The following is a 21,008-nucleotide window of genomic DNA, read 5'->3' on the forward strand; positions in this document are numbered from 1 at the left end:
AACTTCCTTAAAATCTTATCAAATGAAAAGGAAAGTTTTATAGCAAAGGCTTGAGCCAATTTCCGCCAAATAGCTCCAATAATTATTTGATAAGTATTCATAAAAAAAGTTAGTATCTTCAAAAACTTTCTTCCATTTGGCATATAACCATTAACAACTCATATATAACACTAATAAAATCTCATAATGATTTTCTCATTATTATTTATGGTGTGAAGAAATTCATTTTCTCATATCATGGTGAAGAAGATTATTATTTTTAATCTTTACACCATATACTAAATTGTTGAATTAAAAAAATTATTTTTCATGTAGAAAAATAATAATTAGACTCCAATTTGAAACATATCACCGTAACTAGGGACAAAGATAGGGGTGGGGCAGAGGCGTGCCTTTTGGCCCACCACCAATACCCCGTTCTCTTTGGTTTTTCCGGTGATATCGCCTTTTTTCCGATAATCACTTGCTATAGCAATAAATTCCATTTCATGTGTTATACTCCTCACCCATACTTCAAATTTTGACTTTGAATGGGAAATGGTATTTAATGTATGCATATATAATGCCCCAACTTTTTGGATAGAAAAGCAATTATAATAGAATATGAATTTGCCTATTATTCCTGTCATTTGCTCATTTTAGGCGACCCATATCCAAGCCAGAAAAATATTGGTGGCCGACCTGTGGAATTTGATTATTTATTCAGTGATTAATAATAATTCATAATCTTTTAAGGCACTCTATAGCTTAACCAAAACAATTATACATTTCTTGTAATTAATGGTGACTTGTTAAACTCTAATTAAGCCTTGTTATAGTCTATTAATAATTGACGGTCTACTCAATCTTTAAACATCATGGTATGCATTAACAATATAATAAATAACTCTACTAGGATCAAATCTTTATGTATAAGAAATAAAGAAAGCTAAACAAGTCACCAATAATAGAAATATCAGCTTTCTATTGCAAAAGCTAGGGGTTTAGTAGCGGAACCGGAAATTCTATTGATGTGGGCTGAATTTTTTTTATCAAACAATACGTAGTTCAGCTATTTTTTAGACGAACGATATATTGATTGATTTGTTTTTAACTTTTTAAACTAGGCGGGCATAATGTTTTAGACCGAACAATATATGTTATTTGACATTTTTATATCAAACATTGTTTGGCTCAATTTTTCTTAAAAAAAATGATATGTTCCTTGTCAAAATAATTATTTGATACTCGTTGATCCCTATCATTTTGGAATCGTCGCCCGACCTCCCACCCTAGTTCCGCCTCTGCCGGGCAGAACCACCAAAGTACTTGGATATGCTCTATTTCGGAATGTTATTTGGAAACTTTTAAGATTTATAGTGAAATCATTATTAAAGAGAGATTAAACTTGGACTGCTGAAAAATTAAAGTAAATTAAATAGCTCGAACTGAAACGAAATCTTAATTCCGCCCTTAAGAAAAGCTAGGCTAACATGAAAATTGTCATTTCAAAGAACTCCACCTGAATAACCCTTAGAATTTGCAACAGCAGCAGGAGCTGGAAAACACATTAAATTTATTAAAATTGAATATTTATGTTTTATAATGAATTTTAAAATACGTTAAAAGTTATTATTTATTTGACAATTAACATTTTTAAACAGAAAAGACAATTTGGTCACATCAGCCCAACCTCACAGACAAAGGTATAGATGCAAAGCATCTATTTTTTGGAGGAAAAAAAAATGGAAGGAATTGATAAATGTGGTGTTGTTAGTTAAGTGTTAGAATTGAATGAAATTTTGGCTCTCAAAGGCAGCCTAAATTCTATATGAACATTGTGTAGTCCAGCCAACTTTCTAATGTCAGTTTCCTATCATTTGGCCAAGGTTGGCAAATGCAAGTCAACGTAACTACCCACTCATTTCCAGCTTGCCCATTTGCTCCATTAATACCAATTAATATGGGAAAAATTGTTCAATTTCTGAAGAAATTATAAATAAAATCCAAGTAGGAAAGTACATTAACCAATTCAATTATTATTGTTTTTCTAGAAATATATTATATATATAGTTCAATTTATCAAATTTAAAAACTAAATCGAACCAATTTTTTTAATAATTGTAATAAATAAATTTCAATTTGCAATGGTTCGGTACATTATACAACAACCGTATCATCAGCTCCAGGAAGATGGTAAATATTGCAGGGGTATTTATGTCTCCCCGTCATTTGTCTGATTATTACAATGCTGTAATTAGGTGAAACTGTGTACAATAGCCATACAAATAGGACATGAGCATCTGTGTTATTTTTAAACTCACAAGCCAATAGGTGTTTCAACTAGAAACACTCATAGGCCAGTAAGAGCAAGAAAGGATTGACTCTACAAGGGAATAAACATAAACCATAGGTGTTCACCAGGTTCCAGAAGAAATCCCCACAACCAGGTTTTCTAAGGATCCAAAACCAACGAGCCGCGGCTTCAGCGAATGCAACCGCATAAGACTCCTTATGATGAGAGTAACCTAACTAGATAATTGGAGTGATGATAGGCGAGAATTGAGGTCATCTAGCCCTTGAGACATCCTAGTTGCTCCAAAGAACCTCGGATATCCGCACCAGTACATTCTTCAGCTGTCTGAACAACATTCGGGTTGTCCATCGGTATGACGTCCGATAGAGGGTAGTTTCTGTTGGCGTGGAGTTGGGTACTTGCGCCACTACAGACTCCCTTCATTATTATGCTCTTGTGTATCCCGCCTAGTAATCCTTCGTAATCAGTATCCCCGCATTCTCCTACAAAAACCACCATATTTGCCAAGTCCATACCCCACCGAACATATAGATACCTGAAACGCGTGTATGAAGTTGTAGAAATTTGTAAATTAGCAAGTGGACAAGGGTATATGTTCAGGGTCGGAACTAGGGAGGGTCGAGGAGGGTTGGCCGACCCTCCTCGCCGGAAAAAAAATTAAAAAGAAAATTATTGTTTGGAATTTTTTAGTAGGGGCGGTTATAACCGTCCCTAGAAACCGCCCCTACATGTGTTAGGGGCGGTTTTTTCCTTGTAGAGGCGGTTTAGCCGCCCCCTAGAACTACAAATTAACAGATTTGCACCTTGTTTACAGCCGTTTGATTTTTCTAAATAGCCGAACATAAAAATTTCGACCCTCCTAAGTTGGAATCCTGGTTCCGCCACTGTATATGTTGCATGGAAACTTATCCGAGCCCATCGTTTCGGCGTTTTATTTCGTTTCCATAAACACTTCAGAAATTCCGAAACTTTATGTTTACAACATATTCTTATAAAAAATATCATTTTTCCATTTCCCGTTTCAACATTTCTGTTTTGGCGCAACATAGTAGGACTGTAGGAGTGTCTTAAAGTTTAAAATTTGAAAGTCAAGCTACAACTGCTTTGGGCCAATCACCTAGGTAGCTGAAAGTCGATGCAGCTTTATGAAGTTAAAATAGCATTACCTGAGGGCTTGCGAACGAGAAGCCAATACTGGAATTACATTTATTCTCGTCCCATTTTGACAATAAATAACATGACTTCGAAGAGCCTGAATCCTCAGCAACTTCCGGAGTTCCTTAACTGGAGGCACCTGCAAAAGACAAACAGATATTTTACACGTGGTTATAATCAGGAGGCAACTAAAGTTGTGTCCAAACAAATAGCTTCAACCTCAGTATGAGAAGAACAAACAGAAAGTCCTCGCAAATTGAAAGTAAAGCAAAAGAGAGAAAAATTACGAATTCTGGCTTTTGCACTCGGAAAGCATAACAATAGTTAGTTGAAAGTTGTTCAGCTGCCGCAACAATACGTTCTTTACTCTCATCCTTTTTATCAGAAACCGAAGTTGCCCAGCGAACCAGAGTCTTCCTTAGCCCTTCTCCACCCCATCGGTACTCAATATGTGAGTGATAATAGAAGTCGACTACAAAGGGATCATCCTCGGAATTGTGATTCGAGTAATAGAGTTCACTACCACTGTTGCATATAAATGCATCAAAATCACTAGGACTAAAGCCCCCCGAGACAAGAAATGATTGAATCTCGGAAATGGTCAAAGACGTTGACAAAATGAAACCTATCGAGCCTTCAGTCCTCTCTCTTTCAACAGCCTCGAAAATTTTTCTTGTCGAATTCAGAAGTACAGAGATGTTGTCGAAATCTACTGCAATAACAAAGATTTGTTTCCTCCTCCTCAATGCCGGAAACTTGCCAGAATCTCCTTTTTCTGTGGACCCGGACTTCTGCAAAGTCTTCGAAACACCCTTTGACCATGCCATAACAGCATTCTCTATTTTACTCTTTCTATCACCAGCATCTCCTTCTGATTCTAGAGAGATAAAATTTCCACTAGCTCCCATTTTTTCGCCATCCATTGAGAACTTCAAGTTCAAAGAAATATCATGTATGTCTCTCAAGGAATCATTAGGTGAATCAGCATCTGAAGTATCACCGCCATCATTATTTTTCTCCCACTGCGGATACCTAGGTTTGCAACCAGCTATCCGTGACAGATAACTCTTGCAATGCTCGGGCCACGAGAACAGGTGAATATTCTTCAACCCATTCTGTCGACATTTTGCCCAAAGCTGCTTGTCAGCAACAAGCTTTAGAAGAGCATCAGCAATAGATTGTTGATCATGAGGATCAACAAGAAGACCATTGTCCAGTACCTGCAAGAATATCTCCAATAAATAATAGAAGAAACCACAAAAAATTGATATATTAATGAGTGCGCATACCCGGTGTATGTCGACTGGGCCTCCATTTTTTGTGGCAACCATGGGCAAGCCATAAGCTGCTGCCTGCTCAAAAGAGTTATCAGTGGGTCAAAAGAGCAAAGAGGCCAAGGCAATTTCCAAAATTATCATGACTAACAGCTATTAGAAAGAAAAAAAAATTAAGACCAATTATCCTGAAAGAGAGAATAATAGCTTATTTATGGGGTATTTTCAGCTCTTTAAACTCCATACTATCTAAGGGCTGCGCTAGTGAACCGTCTATATACCTTCAGCTAATGGCTTTCCCTTACCAAACTTATTAATCTTGCAAAATTGATACAAAGAGGGAGGAAAATTGAATTTTATCATTCAGAACCTTTAGAGACATAAGAGTCATTATTTATTTAAACATTTCTAATTCTTTCTTTGGATTCAAACAAGGATTTGGCGTCAGTATGCAGGCATCATAATCTGTATCAACATGATCTATTATTGAATGAGAAAGAAACTAAGAAAAAAGGACAGAGTTAATAACAGAACCTCAATTAAAGTTAGCCCAAAAGGCTCGATGAAAGCTGGATTGATGAAAACACCCTGCATAAATTGGAATGACAATAAGATATCTAGCTATAAAGTTGTCAACTAGCACTTGCTGTATTTTAAGAGACAAGTACGTTCACATGATAAATGCTATAAGAAGCGACAAAGAAAATGGAATGTAGTTTAATTTGACAGGAAAAATACACCTTTGTCTTTGCGGCTAGACGATATATGTCAGGGACATCAGATTGCTTGTGGTGTTTAGGGTAAGCAACTTGCCCATACAGATCATATTTGTCAATAAGCTTAAGAACTGAAAGAAGAACAGAAGCACTTGTACTTGACATTTCATCAATTCCGTCTCGGTTACCCATGATTAGTGTCTGGAAAATAAACACCAGAGAGATACGGAAGGAGGAGGTAGAGAGAGAAAATCAAACGATAAGCTAACTTGAACAACAACATAAATTAATCTGATCATTTTTAAGATTATGAATCCACCAATCAAGTCTCAATAAGTGACTAAACGTACAAGGTTTGCAAGCTCTCTCAATGGGCGACATTCTCCAAATGCTTTAACCAAAGTCGTGATGTTCTTTTTAGGATCTGGCCTAGCAAGGGCAAGTATCAAAGGCTTACGAGGATTTGTGAAGAATCGCATTATCTGCAGAATAAAATGAAACTGAATTAGCATCAATATAACAACCGCATCGAATTTGGGAACAATTTTTTCTGGCTTTAAGCACTCAAAGCATTACTGATCCTATCAAACAGAGAACTGAAACTTAATGTAAGGGCTATCTGTCTAGGTTGAACAAAGTAACATGAAAACAGAAAATGAGAACCTCGGTCCAGATTGGTGGATCAGGAGAAGTAGGATGATCGTCATTTCCTTCTGTTTCACCATCCATATCTCCTTCATGGGGAACAATGTGATGAAACTCCATTCCGGGAGGAATTATCTGCAAAGAACAACAAACTGTTAATAAGATTCCACCAAATAGCAGGGCATTATCAACCACAGATCCACACAAGAACATGATGAAAGATGTATGAGCTCAACAAGTAATCTAAGGACGGAGGTGAAAGAAATATAGAAACCAAGTGCTGAATTAATTTGATTTGGCATACAGTTCCCTAAATGTCAACTTGTAATACAAAGCACGTAAAAACACACACATGCTCATGCATATAAGAGAGGAGGGGATGGATCTAGACTTCTCATTTGTCACATATATTCCTCATAATTTTGATCCTAACAGCATGAAATCCCCTTTGCTACAGTTTCTATCAGATGGAAGAAACGACATTCACTCATTGAGTTAATCTTTCATCAGTCTCTTAACACAGTAACGGCGACTATCTACAGATTGCAAAGCAACTTTCCCTTTAATAAACATATATGACTTCCATGAGTTGAAAGAAAAAAACAATAAATACGCAAAACACAATTCTGAAGAATGAGTTCCAATGGGAGTTTTTTTGTTAAATGTATATTTGGCGTTGATTCACAGCCCCAGAAGACTACATTGTGAAAGAAGAAGGATAAAACAGATTTACCATCCATGATCTCCTTCTCCGACTCCTAATGGTTTAGCCGTAATATCAATGGCCAGCAAATTAAAGGTCCAAAATTCCAGATATCCCAGTCCCAGAAAGGTGAAGACAGCACAAATCATTTTGCATAACAGTTAAAAATTACTAATAGCGCACACGTTTCATACTATATTGCAAGACAGGGTTATTCAGGTTCTGAGTTCTGACAACTTTATTTTCCATCAAGAAAGCAATTCAAGTCTTCTTAATGAATATTATATTTTTTATTAAAAATGAAAAAAGAATAGTCATCTGATTACTTACAGCCATGCGAGGCATGAACCTGCCATAACAGCTAACATTGCGTTTGATTCTCACTCGCAATTTGCGCTCCAGTATTGGATCAAAACCATCATACAAGCGCCACTGCTCATCAATCTCTTGTTTAGTACTGGTTATGATTATCTCAGAAGAATCTATAGAAAACTCCTCAGCCTCTATACGACGCATAATTTTATATGTCACATTTATCTCATCCCGTGATGACCGGCCTTGTTTAAGTAGCTGTTCTAACTTATCTCGGCCAAGTGAATGACCAGTGAAAAGCATTGGCACATTTAAGGCACCAGATAAAAGAGCAGCAGAATCGCCTGCATCGGCATAATGCCCATGGATGGCTGCAGGCCAGATTGGCTTCCCACCACCAATTTGCTCCCCCAGAACTTTAGACATCTGAATGATGTGCTTAAGTGCACCATCAACAAATTCAGGAATGTGAGGCCACAATAGTTCCTTAGGAACATATTTATCCTTTGGTCCGAAGGGTACACGAACAATATAGGCACCGCTGCTTTCTCCCATTTCATCCTCAGAATCATCTGAGCTTCTAAGAGTCAGCATCTCTGTCGGCTCACCATAACTCCAATCTACATCTGGAGATGATACTTGTCTAGTTAACAAATCAACACGGTAGACTCCTGGCATTGAGGCCAGAGCCCTCGCAAGTTCCACAACATACTTAACCTAAAAGGAAAAAAATCCCGAAATCGTTGGCCACCGGGTAACAGGACTGGATGACCAGAAATCGGAAGCAAGATCATTATGAAACAAAGTAAATTGATAGATTCTATTGTAAAAAAAATCACCTGACCACCCGTATCTGAATCACGCCCAAGCTCCATATTTTCACCCCGTATTAGACCATGAAGGCTGCATGTATACGACCAGTTAAAAACAAGAATAAAGGATCAACTTACTCTTTACATGCTAGATAAATAGTCAGGAATATTTTAATTTGAATTTTCTTTCAGAAGCTGTTGAACTGATGTTGAAATAACGATCATGAGCTTAAATCACACTCATTAAACAATTAACAGTCTTACTAACTAAATCATACTGAATACGGAAACATTAAATGCCAAGGAACTGAGTTTAGTTCATACCTTATTAAGACAATGTATAATTTTTTGCCCTTTTGCTGACTGGCCCATGCCTCCATCGCATCTACTGAACTGATTCTGGGCAGTCTGCCTCTATGACTATCACCATGAGCTGACATCTCGCTGACTGTATCTCCTTTTTCTCCCTCTGATAGATCTTCAGACATATCAGCTGTTGCTTCTCTGCGACCTCTTTCTAGTTCAAGCCGACGCTTAGCATTCCTCTGGGCAAGCTCTCCCTCAAGCTGCAAAAATATGGAGCAAAGTTAGTACTTAGTAGTTTGTCAATTATCCGTAATCCAACTAAGAACAGAGAACCTATGATCACAAAATGATATCATCTCCGATTACACTGGGATTTAGATAGTTCAAATCACGAAAATAGAAAATAAAAAACAGAAATCTGAAAGGAAAAGGAAAGCCAACATAGTATCTGAAAACTAAATAGTTTTAAGTTAAACATTTTCCATGCCCAATATGAAACACGCACAAAGCAAACGTCAGTCCATCTTCTAGTTGTTACAAATATCAAACAAAAGCTTTTTTACGAATCACTGTATCACAAAAAAAAATATTCTCTCTTCATTATTGAAAGTTTATAAAACAACCATCAACAGACTTTCACAAGAAAAGTATACACAAAGGACACCATAGCAATCTTAAAAAAAATACTTATCAATCAAACCCAAGTGCAAAACACTAACTTGAAAGATCAACTAATGATTCAGCTTAATCCATTTTTTTAAAAAAAAATCAGTAACAAGTATAAAAATTAAAACAAACACATCACTTATGCTTCAAACAAGCTATGATCACTGATTTAAACACAAGATAAACTGCTTCCAACTCAAATTATTATTCAATGGAAAAACATAAAGAAAACCTGTTTCTTCTGACGAGCTAAGTTCCAAATCCTCCAACACATATTCTCCAACCTTGTATTCCTCTCTTGAGGACTCTTAGTAGCCTGAGCCTACAATTGAGTCACATACCAATAAAAATTCAATCTTTTCACAAGCAAACCACATAAAAAAAAAACCATTCAACACAAAAACTTAAAGAAAACAAAAAACATACTCGGGCCCATGAACGATGAAGATCAGTTTCATCAAATCCAGTAATAACTTGCTCAACAAAATAACGAGTTGGACTGAATCTTCCTCGTTCTCTGAGTAACAGAGATGATTTAGCATCATCTAAGCCAGGACCCACATCAAGAATTGCTTCTAAATAGCTGTTTATCCAATCATTGCCTGCCATTTTTGATTGATTTTCTTGAGCTCTCTCTCCCTCTTTTGAAAGAGAGAAAGATTCAAAACAAAAGAATTATTGTCTCAGTGTTTGTGTTTTCTTTGTTTTTCAGTAAAAAGATTTGAGATTTTATAGATTTTAAGAGAGAGATTGGAGGCTACAAATAAGCCAGTGTTTAGTGTTTTAACACATTACTATATTACAGTTCAGTCTTTTTTGTCTCTGTGTTTGCGTTACATAGGAGCTTTCTTGCTTTTCTAAAATAAAATAAAATATTACTGTGAAAATTGGTGGTAAAAGTTGTTTTTTTGCACTTTTCCAATTTTGGAATTTAATTAAATTTTTTAAAAAGGGATTTATTTATATTAAAATCCTCGGATCGAATCATCGATCGATCATCGGTTAATATTAGACCGATCATCGGTTGAAAAAATTTATTATTATCTGATTAATTAAATTATTAAATGTTGACGAATTATAATATAAAACGTATGCATTGTATAAGATTACTAAAATATAAAATAATTTGTACATGTGGCTATATATATTAATTTGTAGCTAAATATAGCTAATGCTAATTAAGTAATTTTAGTATAAAGGATATCAAAATCCTAGGATCGAATAATCGATCATCGATTATATTAAATCGATCATTGATACAAAAGATATATTATTATATGATTAAATTAATTATTAAATATTCATCAAAAAAAGGTATTAAATGTTAACAGATTAAAATACATAAAATAAGAAATTTGTCTAAAATTTCTACAATATAGAATGATTTGTATATGTGGATAAATATATTAATTTGTAGCTACAATATTAGCTAATGCTAATCAAGTAAAAATATCAAATTATTTATATTAATTTTGAGAAAAAAAATCGAAATGATTTTTTTGTTTATCTAATTATTAGAATTATGTTCTAAGAAGTTATTATACATAATGTATTTCAGTTCTATTTTCTTTTTAGTATGAATTATGAAATGTTATGTCTAAAACGGTAAAACGGTACAACACATGAATTAAGTATTTAATTTTAGCTATTTTCAGTTAAAAATATATTCCTATATTTTAAATAAAAATACATTATTAGAATATTTCAATTAAAAATATATTCCTATATTTTCAGTTAAAAATATATCTATATTTTCAGTTAAAAATATATCCCCTAGTATTTTTTATAATTAAAAATACTAGGGGTTTTCAAGTTGTAGGAAACCTTTTTAATGACGTAAAATATTATTAGAATATTTTAAATTTATAATTTAAAATGAAAAAAAATTCATTTTTTAAAAGTTAAACAAAACTCATAATTTTTATAGTTTTAAAAAAATTTATGGATATAGAAATTTATTCATCCCGTTAATTAAATAGGGACGAGGATGAGAATTTTATAGAAACGGAAATGGAGATGGGATGACATTTCCGTTCCCGCTCTACCCCATTGCCCTCCCTAGGCAACAAGAGTTTTAGAAAATTTAAATACTTTAGTGGGCATATGATTATTATTGGATAAATAAATCATGATTGCAATTTACAAATGGAATCATTCTTCTAGCATATGCTTCCATATATTACTAACCATCTATAATTGGTCACCAGTTATACAAGGGCCACCTGCCCGATTCCATATAAATCAATTTAATATTTAATATTTAATAAATTAATAATTCTAATAATTAATAAATAAATTAAAGAATTAACTTCGTTCTATATCGAATAATTAATAATTTTATTATTTAATAATTTATAAAAAATTAAAATACATTTCATATAAATATTAATTATTAGAGAGATATTTTTAAAATATATATATATATATATATATATATATATATATATATATATATATATATATATACGAAATAAATTAATTTATATGTTAGACAAAATAAAAATAATTTTATCCAACACTTATTTGTTATATACTACATATAAATTAGGCTAATAATTATCGATATCACTTCAAATTAAGCACTCCAACCACCAAACCGCTGAACTAATTTTCGGTCCGCTAAACCCTTTAAATTTTACTTAATGATCGATTAAATTTATTTTGCTATAAAATGAACAAAATATCCCTAAAATCTATAAGAAATAACAAACAAAGCAAACCTACTCAATCTAACCAAACCTAAAATCACCAACCCACCTAAACTAAATATAATCCAACCAAATCAAACATAATCTAATCACACCTAAATCCATTCAAAAATTAATTAAATAAATAATTATTTTTTAATATTAAAAATTAATCTGGTGAACAGACCCACCGTAGTGGGTCTGCTCGTTGTAGGTGGGTCTGCTCTCCGGTGAAAAGACCCACCACGGAGGGTCTGTTCACCGGATTAATTTAAAAAAAAAATTTATTTAAATGAAAAAAAATTATTTATTTAATATTTTAAAATTGAAAGATATATATTTATTATTTGGATAAATTTTTTCCCGACAATGGGCGGTGGCCGGAGAAAACTGGCGGCGGCGGGTGGAGGTTTCTGGTTGAGTGGTCTGATTTAATTAGGTGGATTGGTGATTTAGGTATGACTGATTAGATGGATGGATTATGTTTGATTTGGTTGGGTATGTGATTTTAGATTTGGTTAGAATGGGTTGGTTTAGTTTTTTTTATTGACTTTAGGGGTATTTTGGGCATTTTTGAGAAAATAAAGGGCTAAGGCAGTTTTTGGGGCGGTTTTAGGATAAAAGGCTTTAGTCGATCATTAAGTAAAATTTAGGGGATTTACAGGCCAAAAATTAGTTCAGTGGGTTTGGTGGTTGGAATGCCTAGATTGGATGCCATAGGTGATTATTAGCTATAAATTAAGTTATTTTATTCTGTGAATATTGTATCTTGATGATGTTTTTTTGTTAGATGTTAAATTAATATTTTTTAAAACTAAATATAAATTATTTTTTTGGACTGAAAATAGAAATAATATTTTTAGAGTAATTGTGAAGTGTTTTAGTTGATGTATTTGTAATATGATATAAATATGTAAATTGTAAATTAAAATAATTAAAAAAATAATTTAAATCTTTTATATACAAATTCAATAAATTAATAATTTTAATAATTAATAAAATTTTGATCCACCATATATATTAATTATTAGAGAGTTGACTGTATTCAAATATATTGCAATTTATAATGATGTTCCACCAGTTCATTTTTTTTCCAAAGAAAAATGTTTTATTGCTGCCTAGTCAACAGGAATTTCGTACAGCCTCCTAGTTTTTTTATAGGGATTGTTAATTATATTGTCAGTCTTGATGGATATGCAAACACAGAAATATTAAATTTGGGAGGATATTGAACTATGCAAAAGTTTCAAAATGGATATTTAACTTTTTTTATTAGAAAATAGATACTAAATTTAATAAAAAATTATGAAATTTATATTTTAAGCCACTTTTTACTGACATTATTTGTTTTTATATTCAATCAGTGAGAACACACATGGCTGAGAGCACCCATTTCGTAACGTTTCGCTAAATTTAGTACCCATCTTGTAACATTTCCTTCAGTTTTGTTCCCATTTTGTAACAAACAAAAAAATCAGTACCCATTTAAAATTTTTTATATAGTTTAGTAACCTCACAAATTTAATACCCGCAAGAACAATTTTGTTTACTTCTGTTAAAATCTTATGACTTGATAAAATATATCTTGAAAAGGTAGACACGATATGTAAAAATTAAAATGATTAAGGGCAGCTATGGTATTGGAGTTGGAAAATGAAAATAGTCTGCAAAAAGCGATAAGAAAATAATATATATTATTGAGTCATAATTTTCAGGAAATATTGACACTTGCACCATAAAATGAGAACATATATGAGTATGTATATGAACATTTCGAGAAATTATCAAAGGATTTATAAGAAATGAAGGTAAATGGTCATCCAGCTAGTTTATCTAACTCGAAAGATGAGAAAATATCTTTTCATGTGTGAAATCAAGAAAAAAGCAACAGTTAGGTGTGCAAGTAAGAGAATAGAAAGTGCTTTAGAAAAAAAAAACAATCTTAACCGCATATATTTTTTATATACATACACTCTCTACGTCCCAAATTGATATACTTAAAATGAGTTAATATATGAAGAAATATCATACTTGCCTTCATATAATATAGTGACAATTTTATTTTATTTTTGTGACTTTTGTTGTTTTTTTAAGATATTTCCTATATAATTAATGAGGGTATATTTGAAAATTATTTAGTAAAGTAAAGATCTAGTGCCTATAATTTGGGGAAAAAAATTAAAATAGTGATTATCCATTTGGGACGGTATGAGTATACCCATTTTATTTTATATGATTTTTATATTAATTTATTTATATAATATTATTTGTACATGACCTATAATTTTATCATCAAATATACAATTATAAAGGTTAAAAATACAACACTACCGAACAAAAAGATCTGGATATTGAGCTGCAAGTGTGTAAAATATGACTCAAGTACACATTTAAACTCTTTGTATATTCTTTTAGACAAAATTTAATATACAATTAAGAAACTATTTTAAAATATATTTTATAAATATATTGTTTTAATAAATTTATATATTATAATTCATTTAAAAAAATTAAGCGGAAGATGTCTGTATAAAGAGTCTATTATTTCTCAAAAGATGAAAATATGTTTTCATATCCTCAACTTCTTAAGGTAGCTGATAATTTAAAAATTAAGCTATTTCATTATTCTTAATATTAATAATATTTATAATTTTATAGTTTTGCAAACGTAATTGCAATTTTTTAAGGGAATAATGTAAAATGAATTATAAATATTTGATGAATTTCGGTTTATTATCTTTTTTTTATATTTTATATTTACTTTATTAAATTATGTTTAAGTGTGAATTGATAGACGTTTTAATAAATCACCAAGTCTGAAAATTTTGAACTTATTAAAATAGCATGTCTGAAATTTTTTATAAACTGCATGTTTTAAAGTATATTTAATTTAATTTAATTTTGTTCGATAATATAAATTAACAGCTCTGTGTTGAATTTTATTTCGTAAAAATAGACAACTTTGTGTTTAGGAATTACTCCCTCGTTTTTATTTAGTTATCCATTTAGCAAAATATATTTGTTTTATTTACTTGTTCATTTAGAATTTCAATATAAATTTAGCTATTATCTTTTAAATATAACTCTTCTTAATAAATGACCCTATGAGTCAATTTACAAGTCATTTATTAATTAAGAGGGTTATATTAATATTTATTTTTATAATTTAAGACAAGACACCCATTATTTTAATATGTATAATTTTGGATAAATGGACAACTAAATAAAAATGGAGGAAGTAGTAAATAACCAGTTCAGCAGCTATTTCCTATTCAATTAGCTAGGGATCGATTCAATTTTTAACCAAAAACTGAATATGACTAATTGTACAATAATTTGAAATATTTTTATGTAAATAGTCAATAAAATATGTTATTAATTCCAATGGTAGAATAAATACTTATATTACAGAAGAATATTTTAATAATGGCATATGATTTTGAAATTGGAAAGCAGAAACCCTTTCTTTCGATTTTTATTTGGTATAATTACTTGAGCCGGATTATTTTACACACACACACACATCCGCCCCGCCCCCGCTCACACGTACGCGCACGCGCACGCACACACACGCACGCGCACGCACGCACGCGCGCCCACACACGCATACACACCCGCGCGCCCACACATACCCGCGCGCCCGCGCCCGGACACGCGCCCGCGCCCGGACACGCGCCCGCGCACTCACACTCACACTCACACTCAAACTCACACTCACACTCACACTCACATAATAGTCGAGTCATAATATTATGGAGTGCACAGCGAAAAATTATTGTCCTAAATTTTTATATGTAAATTTTAGATTAATCGTAGAAATAAAGATGAATTGTTGTTGTAAATATAAATTTTAAATCTTTACTTAATTTTTTTTAGGCAATCGACTTGAGATACTAAATTATTGTTTGTTAAAAACGCTAACGTGACTGCATATTCTGTATCCACGTTAGTATTTCTTTTAATAAAAAATAAATTGGTGTTCTAATTTTCCAAAATATCAAAGTTGTTGATTTATTTTGTCAAATTTTAAAATTTATATTTTATTTATAAATTACGCTAAAGTGCAAATGATTTAATTTTTACTTAAATCTATCTTTTGGTTTTTTATAACATTAAGCTATTATCTACTACTCTCTCCGGTTCATATATTTATTGCATTTGACTTTAACACAAGAATTAAGAAACATTAGCATATTTTAATTTATAAATAAATTTATTAAGTTAATTTTGTCTTAAAATTTGTTTACATTTATGACTATTATTTTTATTGATATTATTTATATTCTTTTAATAAATTAATAGGAGGTAACCTTAAAAAAATAGTAACTGATATCTATTTAATATTTTAAAATAATAAATATTTAAATAATATTTAAATGCAATAAATATTATGGATAAAATGTTTTTTTCTTTATATACCATTAAGCTATTTTCTAGCATTGCTTAAGTGTATCACTGCATGCTTCTGTTGCCATTCTTCTTTAGTAGCTAACTTTTTGTTTATTCTTCTTATTATCACCTGAACCAGCAAATTGAATCAGATGATTACACGTGCATTTCAATTTTCATTTGTTTAATCATTAGTGAGTTAATTAGTAACTAATTCAAAATATAATAATACTCCATTAAGATTCTTCAATTATATAGGCGCCAGTTGTTTTATTCTCTTTGCTTAGTTTCTCTTCTTGTTCTATCATCTTCAAAATGATAAGAAGAATAAAATTGACATTTTAAAAATGATAAGAAAAATAAAATTGACATTTTACAAACCTTTACAAACACACAATTGGCCGTGTCAAAGGTTAAAGCATATATGCACATGTATTGCTTTGATTAGATGTATTTTTAATTGGCATATGCCTTAAAAAAACGATATTTTAACTCTTTTTCAATCTTATCCTAATATTAAAAAATCACCAATTTTATTTTATTTCGCATTTTTGTGTTTCAGTTGTAATCTGAAATATTAAATTAAAGTCTTATTCATTTCAAACAAAATTAAAATCGTTCTCCATAACTAGCATATATTAATTATATATGTTTAAAATTTATTTAGATTTAATTAAATTAGTTAAAAAATTAAATTATTTTTAATTTGATTATAGTTTTTAGTTAGTTTTTAAAAATTAAAGACTTAATTGTACTTTTTTGAACGAAAATAAATCTTTTTTTATCTTTGACTTAAGTACAATATACCCCCTAAACTTGTAAATAATGGACAATTAACACATAAATTAACTTTGTGGGCAAATTAGTACACGAACTTGATGATTATAAACAATTAGCCGCATTTTGACAATTTGCCCCCTCAATTTATATGCCAATTGTCCCCTCAATTGGCAATTTTCCCCCTTAACGTGTAAGCTAATTTGCTAAAACAGGGCTAATTGCCCATAATCACCAAGTTCGTGTACTGATTTGCCTACAAAGTTAATTTATGTGTTAATTACCCATTGTTTACAAGTTGAGGGGGTAAGTTGCTACTTAAATCTTTTATTTTTAGACTTAGTATGATTTGCCTACAAAGTTAATTTAGTATAATTTTCAAATAAAAAGTAGCATATGCTCCTCGCCCGAGGAGCTCAGTTCCTCAGGCGAGGAGCTGTCGAAGGAGGAGCAGCTCCTCCTTCTCCGAAAATTTAGAAATAAAACAAAAATTATTTGTAATTAATTTATTTAAATTTAATTAATTTTTTTATATGAAGAAGATGAGTCTTTTGTATAATTTATAACATTAAAGAATATTTAGATAAATATGAAGGATCTGTTTTGAATATTATTCAAATAAAAATAGTTCAATTTAATGCTCCAGAGTGCAATTGAAAACTAAAAATCTGAAATAAGGTAAAATTGAAAATTTTGCTACATAGAGATGGAAATAAAAACCAAAACAAAAGTTAGGGTTTTTCACCCCGTTAGCCTAAAATATATTTATATATATTACTTATTTTTTTTCTCAAAGACTAAAATTTTCATTGATAATAATATAAAATTACATAAATGAATAGTTTGTTAACAAATTGAAAGAACTATTCTACAATAATGATGAGAGCTGTTTGATACAATCGTCGGATATGACTTTTTTAACCATTAAAAGGTTATCCAAATACATAAATGGTTCAAATATTGAGACTACAATCTTGAAAACGCTTGACTCTTAAAGTTTTAAATTTTTCAAATCTCATTTTCAATATAGATACAAAAGTTATCTTTAAACCGCTAAATCCCTTAAAGTTTCATGTTTTCCGATCTTCATTTTCAAAGAAATTCTAAAAATATAGATTTTTATCCTCAAAACACCGATTATCAAGAAAATTCAACAAAAACTACAATAAGGCTCAATAAAATTATAGATCTAAGAAGGTTTATAGATTAAAAATCTAAAAAGACATAAATATAAAAAATACCGTAGAGATAATTAATAATTTGGGCGAAGAGAAGATGATTTTCCGAGTAAGATCGAAAATCACGTTCGCCCACCCTCTACAAGATCAGGATGAAAAGAGGATTTTCAGAGAGAAAGGAGAATGAACAATTAGACGCTTATTCCTCTATCTCTTAATCTAAATTGGCTAATTGCTACTTAATGATTTTTAGATTGAAACCAAAACTTTTATAATTTAGATCTTAGTCAATGTTTACAGGTAAAAATACCAATCAGAAAACTAGTTTTACTCGCATTTCAACTAAAATTTGAATTTAGATATCTGATTATGTTAAGAGCATTTTCAATTCAATGCTAAAATGAGGTGGTATTATTATAATTTAACATTAAATTTAAAAAACGGACTCTAATACAATGTTATAGTTAATGCTAAATTTAGCATATGCTATATCATGTGTCAAATTTAACATCTATTATAGCATATGCTAAATTTTAACAACCAATAATAATTCATTATTAATTACAGTTTTACCACTATTCATTTTTTTTACATTTATTATTTTAAAATACTATTTTAACAAAAAATCTTTTATTATAAATATTGTGTTTTCTCTATTTATTTTTACAACCTCGACCGATTAATTTTTTAATAGTAAACCACACTCCAAAATAATAAAAAAATATATAAAAAATTTATTTTTATATAATCCGTCGGTTTTTTTAATAAATTTACTAAAAGAGTTCATTGTTATATCAAATATGAAAAAAAAGTATTAAGAAAATATTAAAATATATTATTAAAAGAATATTAAATAAAATAAACAATAAATAATTATTATCGTAAATAGTTATATTTTTTTTAATATTTTACATTAGAGATAAAATTTAAATGTTATGCTAAATATATTTTATTATGTTAAATTTAACATTAAAAATTAGCACTCCATTGGAGATACTCTAAGTGTAGATGAATTAGTAATAAATGATTCAAATATTTTAAGGAAAATTATAAAAGAAAAGACATGCAATCCTAAAATAAATCAACAAATAAATTTTTGCAATGGTTAACATTGTCAACACAACAAAAAATGTAGTCCTATGTCTTTGTAGTTTACATTTGGGCCAAACCCATTCTGGAGTCCCTCTACTCTTCACTTTTTTTTCAGAAGGTCCCTCTACTTTAATTTATCGTTTTTTCGTCCCTCTATTATAATTTTTTTGATTTGAACGTCCCTCGATGGACGGAATGCGGAGAGTGTGTCACACTCTCCATTAACTAACAAATTGCCGTTAGATAATGACATATCACAATAAAAAAATGAAAAAAATAATTTGGCTAAATATCAGGGATGAATTGACATTTTTTCCCATAATCTTCTTCTCCCACATTTCTCATCTCCAGCTATCCTCCATGGCTTGCCATTCAAGACCATTCTCATTTTATATTTCCATCACGATTTTTAATCAGTAATTTAAAGAAAATGGCAAGGTGGGTTTTTCGTTTTGCTTTTCATTCTCCTTTTCTAGCTATTTAAATTCCATTCATTTTCATCTTCTTCCTCACTATAATTCACAAGAAATCGATGTAAGTGAGTAAGTCCATTTTGTCTGAAATTTGCAGGTTCTGTTGAAGCGAGTTCAACTGATTTTTCGATTTTGAACTATTATCTATTTGTTCGTATTGATTCTTAAGTTGGGTAGTGGTGATTTTAGCATTCATTTTTGTTTTTAAGCTTCACGTTCTATTTTTTTTTTTTGGTTTATTAATGAACAGAGAATAAGAAGCAGCATTCAACAAAGTGTTGGAGCTCTTCAATTCTCTTTAATGGCGGCATTTACTAAGAAAACCAGTTGATGAACATTGATAAACCAAAATGAATCTCGGACTCTCTTTATCTTTGGGGTGGAATTTTTTCTATCTGTTATCTCCCTTTCTCTAAGCTAATTTCTTCTATTTCCGATGGTTTTACAAATTATACAACTACCTTTGCTTTCTGCCATTGATTATAAAATTATTTTTGTTCCCTCGCTAATTTCTATGCCTCCTCTTATGTGAGTTTTGTGATTATAGACGGATCCGATATTTTGCTTCCGCCATTGATTATATTCTTAATTTTTTAAGTTTTCAGTCAGTTGATTTTGTTTCTCTCCTTTTGTGTGGTTATTTTTCTATTGAAAATGGAGATTATGGTTTCCTGCTCAGGTCTATAATCAAGAGATAACGATATGTTTGTTATGATTATTATGGTGGTAATGGGTCAATTGTAAGTTGAGAAATGTTTGTTTGGTAGCAGAATGGACATGTATATATGGTTAAGCGAAGAAGATAAGGAAGAAGATGGAAAAATGACCGGTTTGCCATCCAATTTTTTTATAAAAGGGTTAAAATTGCCCTTTTCTATTACGGACACAATTATACACTCTCAATAACGGAGAGTGTACTACACTCTCTTCATTTCATCCATCAAGGGGGATTTTGACCAGAAATATGGAAGTAGAGGGACAAAGAAACGATAAATTAAAGTAGAAGGACCTCTTGAAAAAAAAGTGAAGAGTAATGTTTTCCGATCTTCATTTTCAAAGAAATTCTAAAAATATAGATTTTTATCCTCAAAACACCGATTATCAAGAAAATTCAACAAAAACTACAATAAGGCTCAATAAAATTATAGATCTAAGAAGGTTTATAGATTAAAAATCTAAAAAGACATAAATATAAAAAATACCGTAGAGATAATTAATAATTTGGGCGAAGAGAAGATGATTTTCCGAGTAAGATCGAAAATCACGTTCGCCCACCCTCTACAAGATCAAGATGAAAATAGGATTTTCAGAGAGAAAGGAGAATGAACAATTAGACGCTTATTCCTCTATCTCTTAATCTAAATTGGCTAATTGCTACTTAATGATTTTTAGATTGGAACCAAAACTTTTATAATTTAGATCTTAGTCCATGTTTACAGGTAAAAATACCAATCAGAAAACTAGTTTTACTCGCATTTCAACTAAAATTTGAATTTAGATATCTGATTATGTTAAGAGCATTTTCAA

General features: G+C 30.8%; 1 protein-coding gene across 1 annotated transcript; it reads right to left on the reverse strand.

The window, feature by feature from the left end:
* Positions 1-2,158: 2,158 nt before the first annotated feature.
* Positions 2,159-9,684, reverse strand: LOC126682936 (probable sucrose-phosphate synthase 1). Its single transcript, XM_050378717.1, has 13 exons — positions 9,312-9,684; positions 9,118-9,207; positions 8,238-8,479; positions 7,941-8,004; positions 7,120-7,818; positions 6,105-6,221; positions 5,792-5,923; positions 5,466-5,642; positions 5,260-5,313; positions 4,741-4,803; positions 3,739-4,671; positions 3,463-3,590; positions 2,159-2,831 (listed from the first exon to the last, which is right to left on the reverse strand). Exons 1-13 carry the CDS (start codon positions 9,492-9,494, stop codon positions 2,552-2,554), a joined length of 3,162 nt encoding a protein of 1,053 aa, XP_050234674.1. The 5' UTR covers positions 9,495-9,684; the 3' UTR covers positions 2,159-2,551.
* Between the last annotated feature and the right edge of the window lie 11,324 nt (positions 9,685-21,008).

The sequence above is a fragment of the Mercurialis annua genome, linkage group LG1-X (genome assembly GCF_937616625.2).
Source record: "Mercurialis annua linkage group LG1-X, ddMerAnnu1.2, whole genome shotgun sequence".
NCBI classification, from domain to species: Eukaryota; Viridiplantae; Streptophyta; class Magnoliopsida; order Malpighiales; family Euphorbiaceae; genus Mercurialis; species Mercurialis annua.

What these genes read in the sequence shown, in the direction of transcription:
- LOC126682936 (XM_050378717.1), bottom strand. Translation starts at nt 9,494, where the DNA reads ATGGCAGGCAATGATTGGATAAACAGCTATTTAGAAGCAATTCTTGAT. An exon ending in GTCTAGCCGCAAAGACAAAG is followed by an intron (nt 5,314 to 5,465) that starts GTGTATTTTTCC and finishes CAATTTATGCAG; the next exon opens with GGTGTTTTCATCAATCCAGC. An exon ending in TCTCGTTCGCAAGCCCTCAG is followed by an intron (nt 2,832 to 3,462) that starts GTAATGCTATTT and finishes CACGCGTTTCAG; the next exon opens with GTATCTATATGTTCGGTGGG.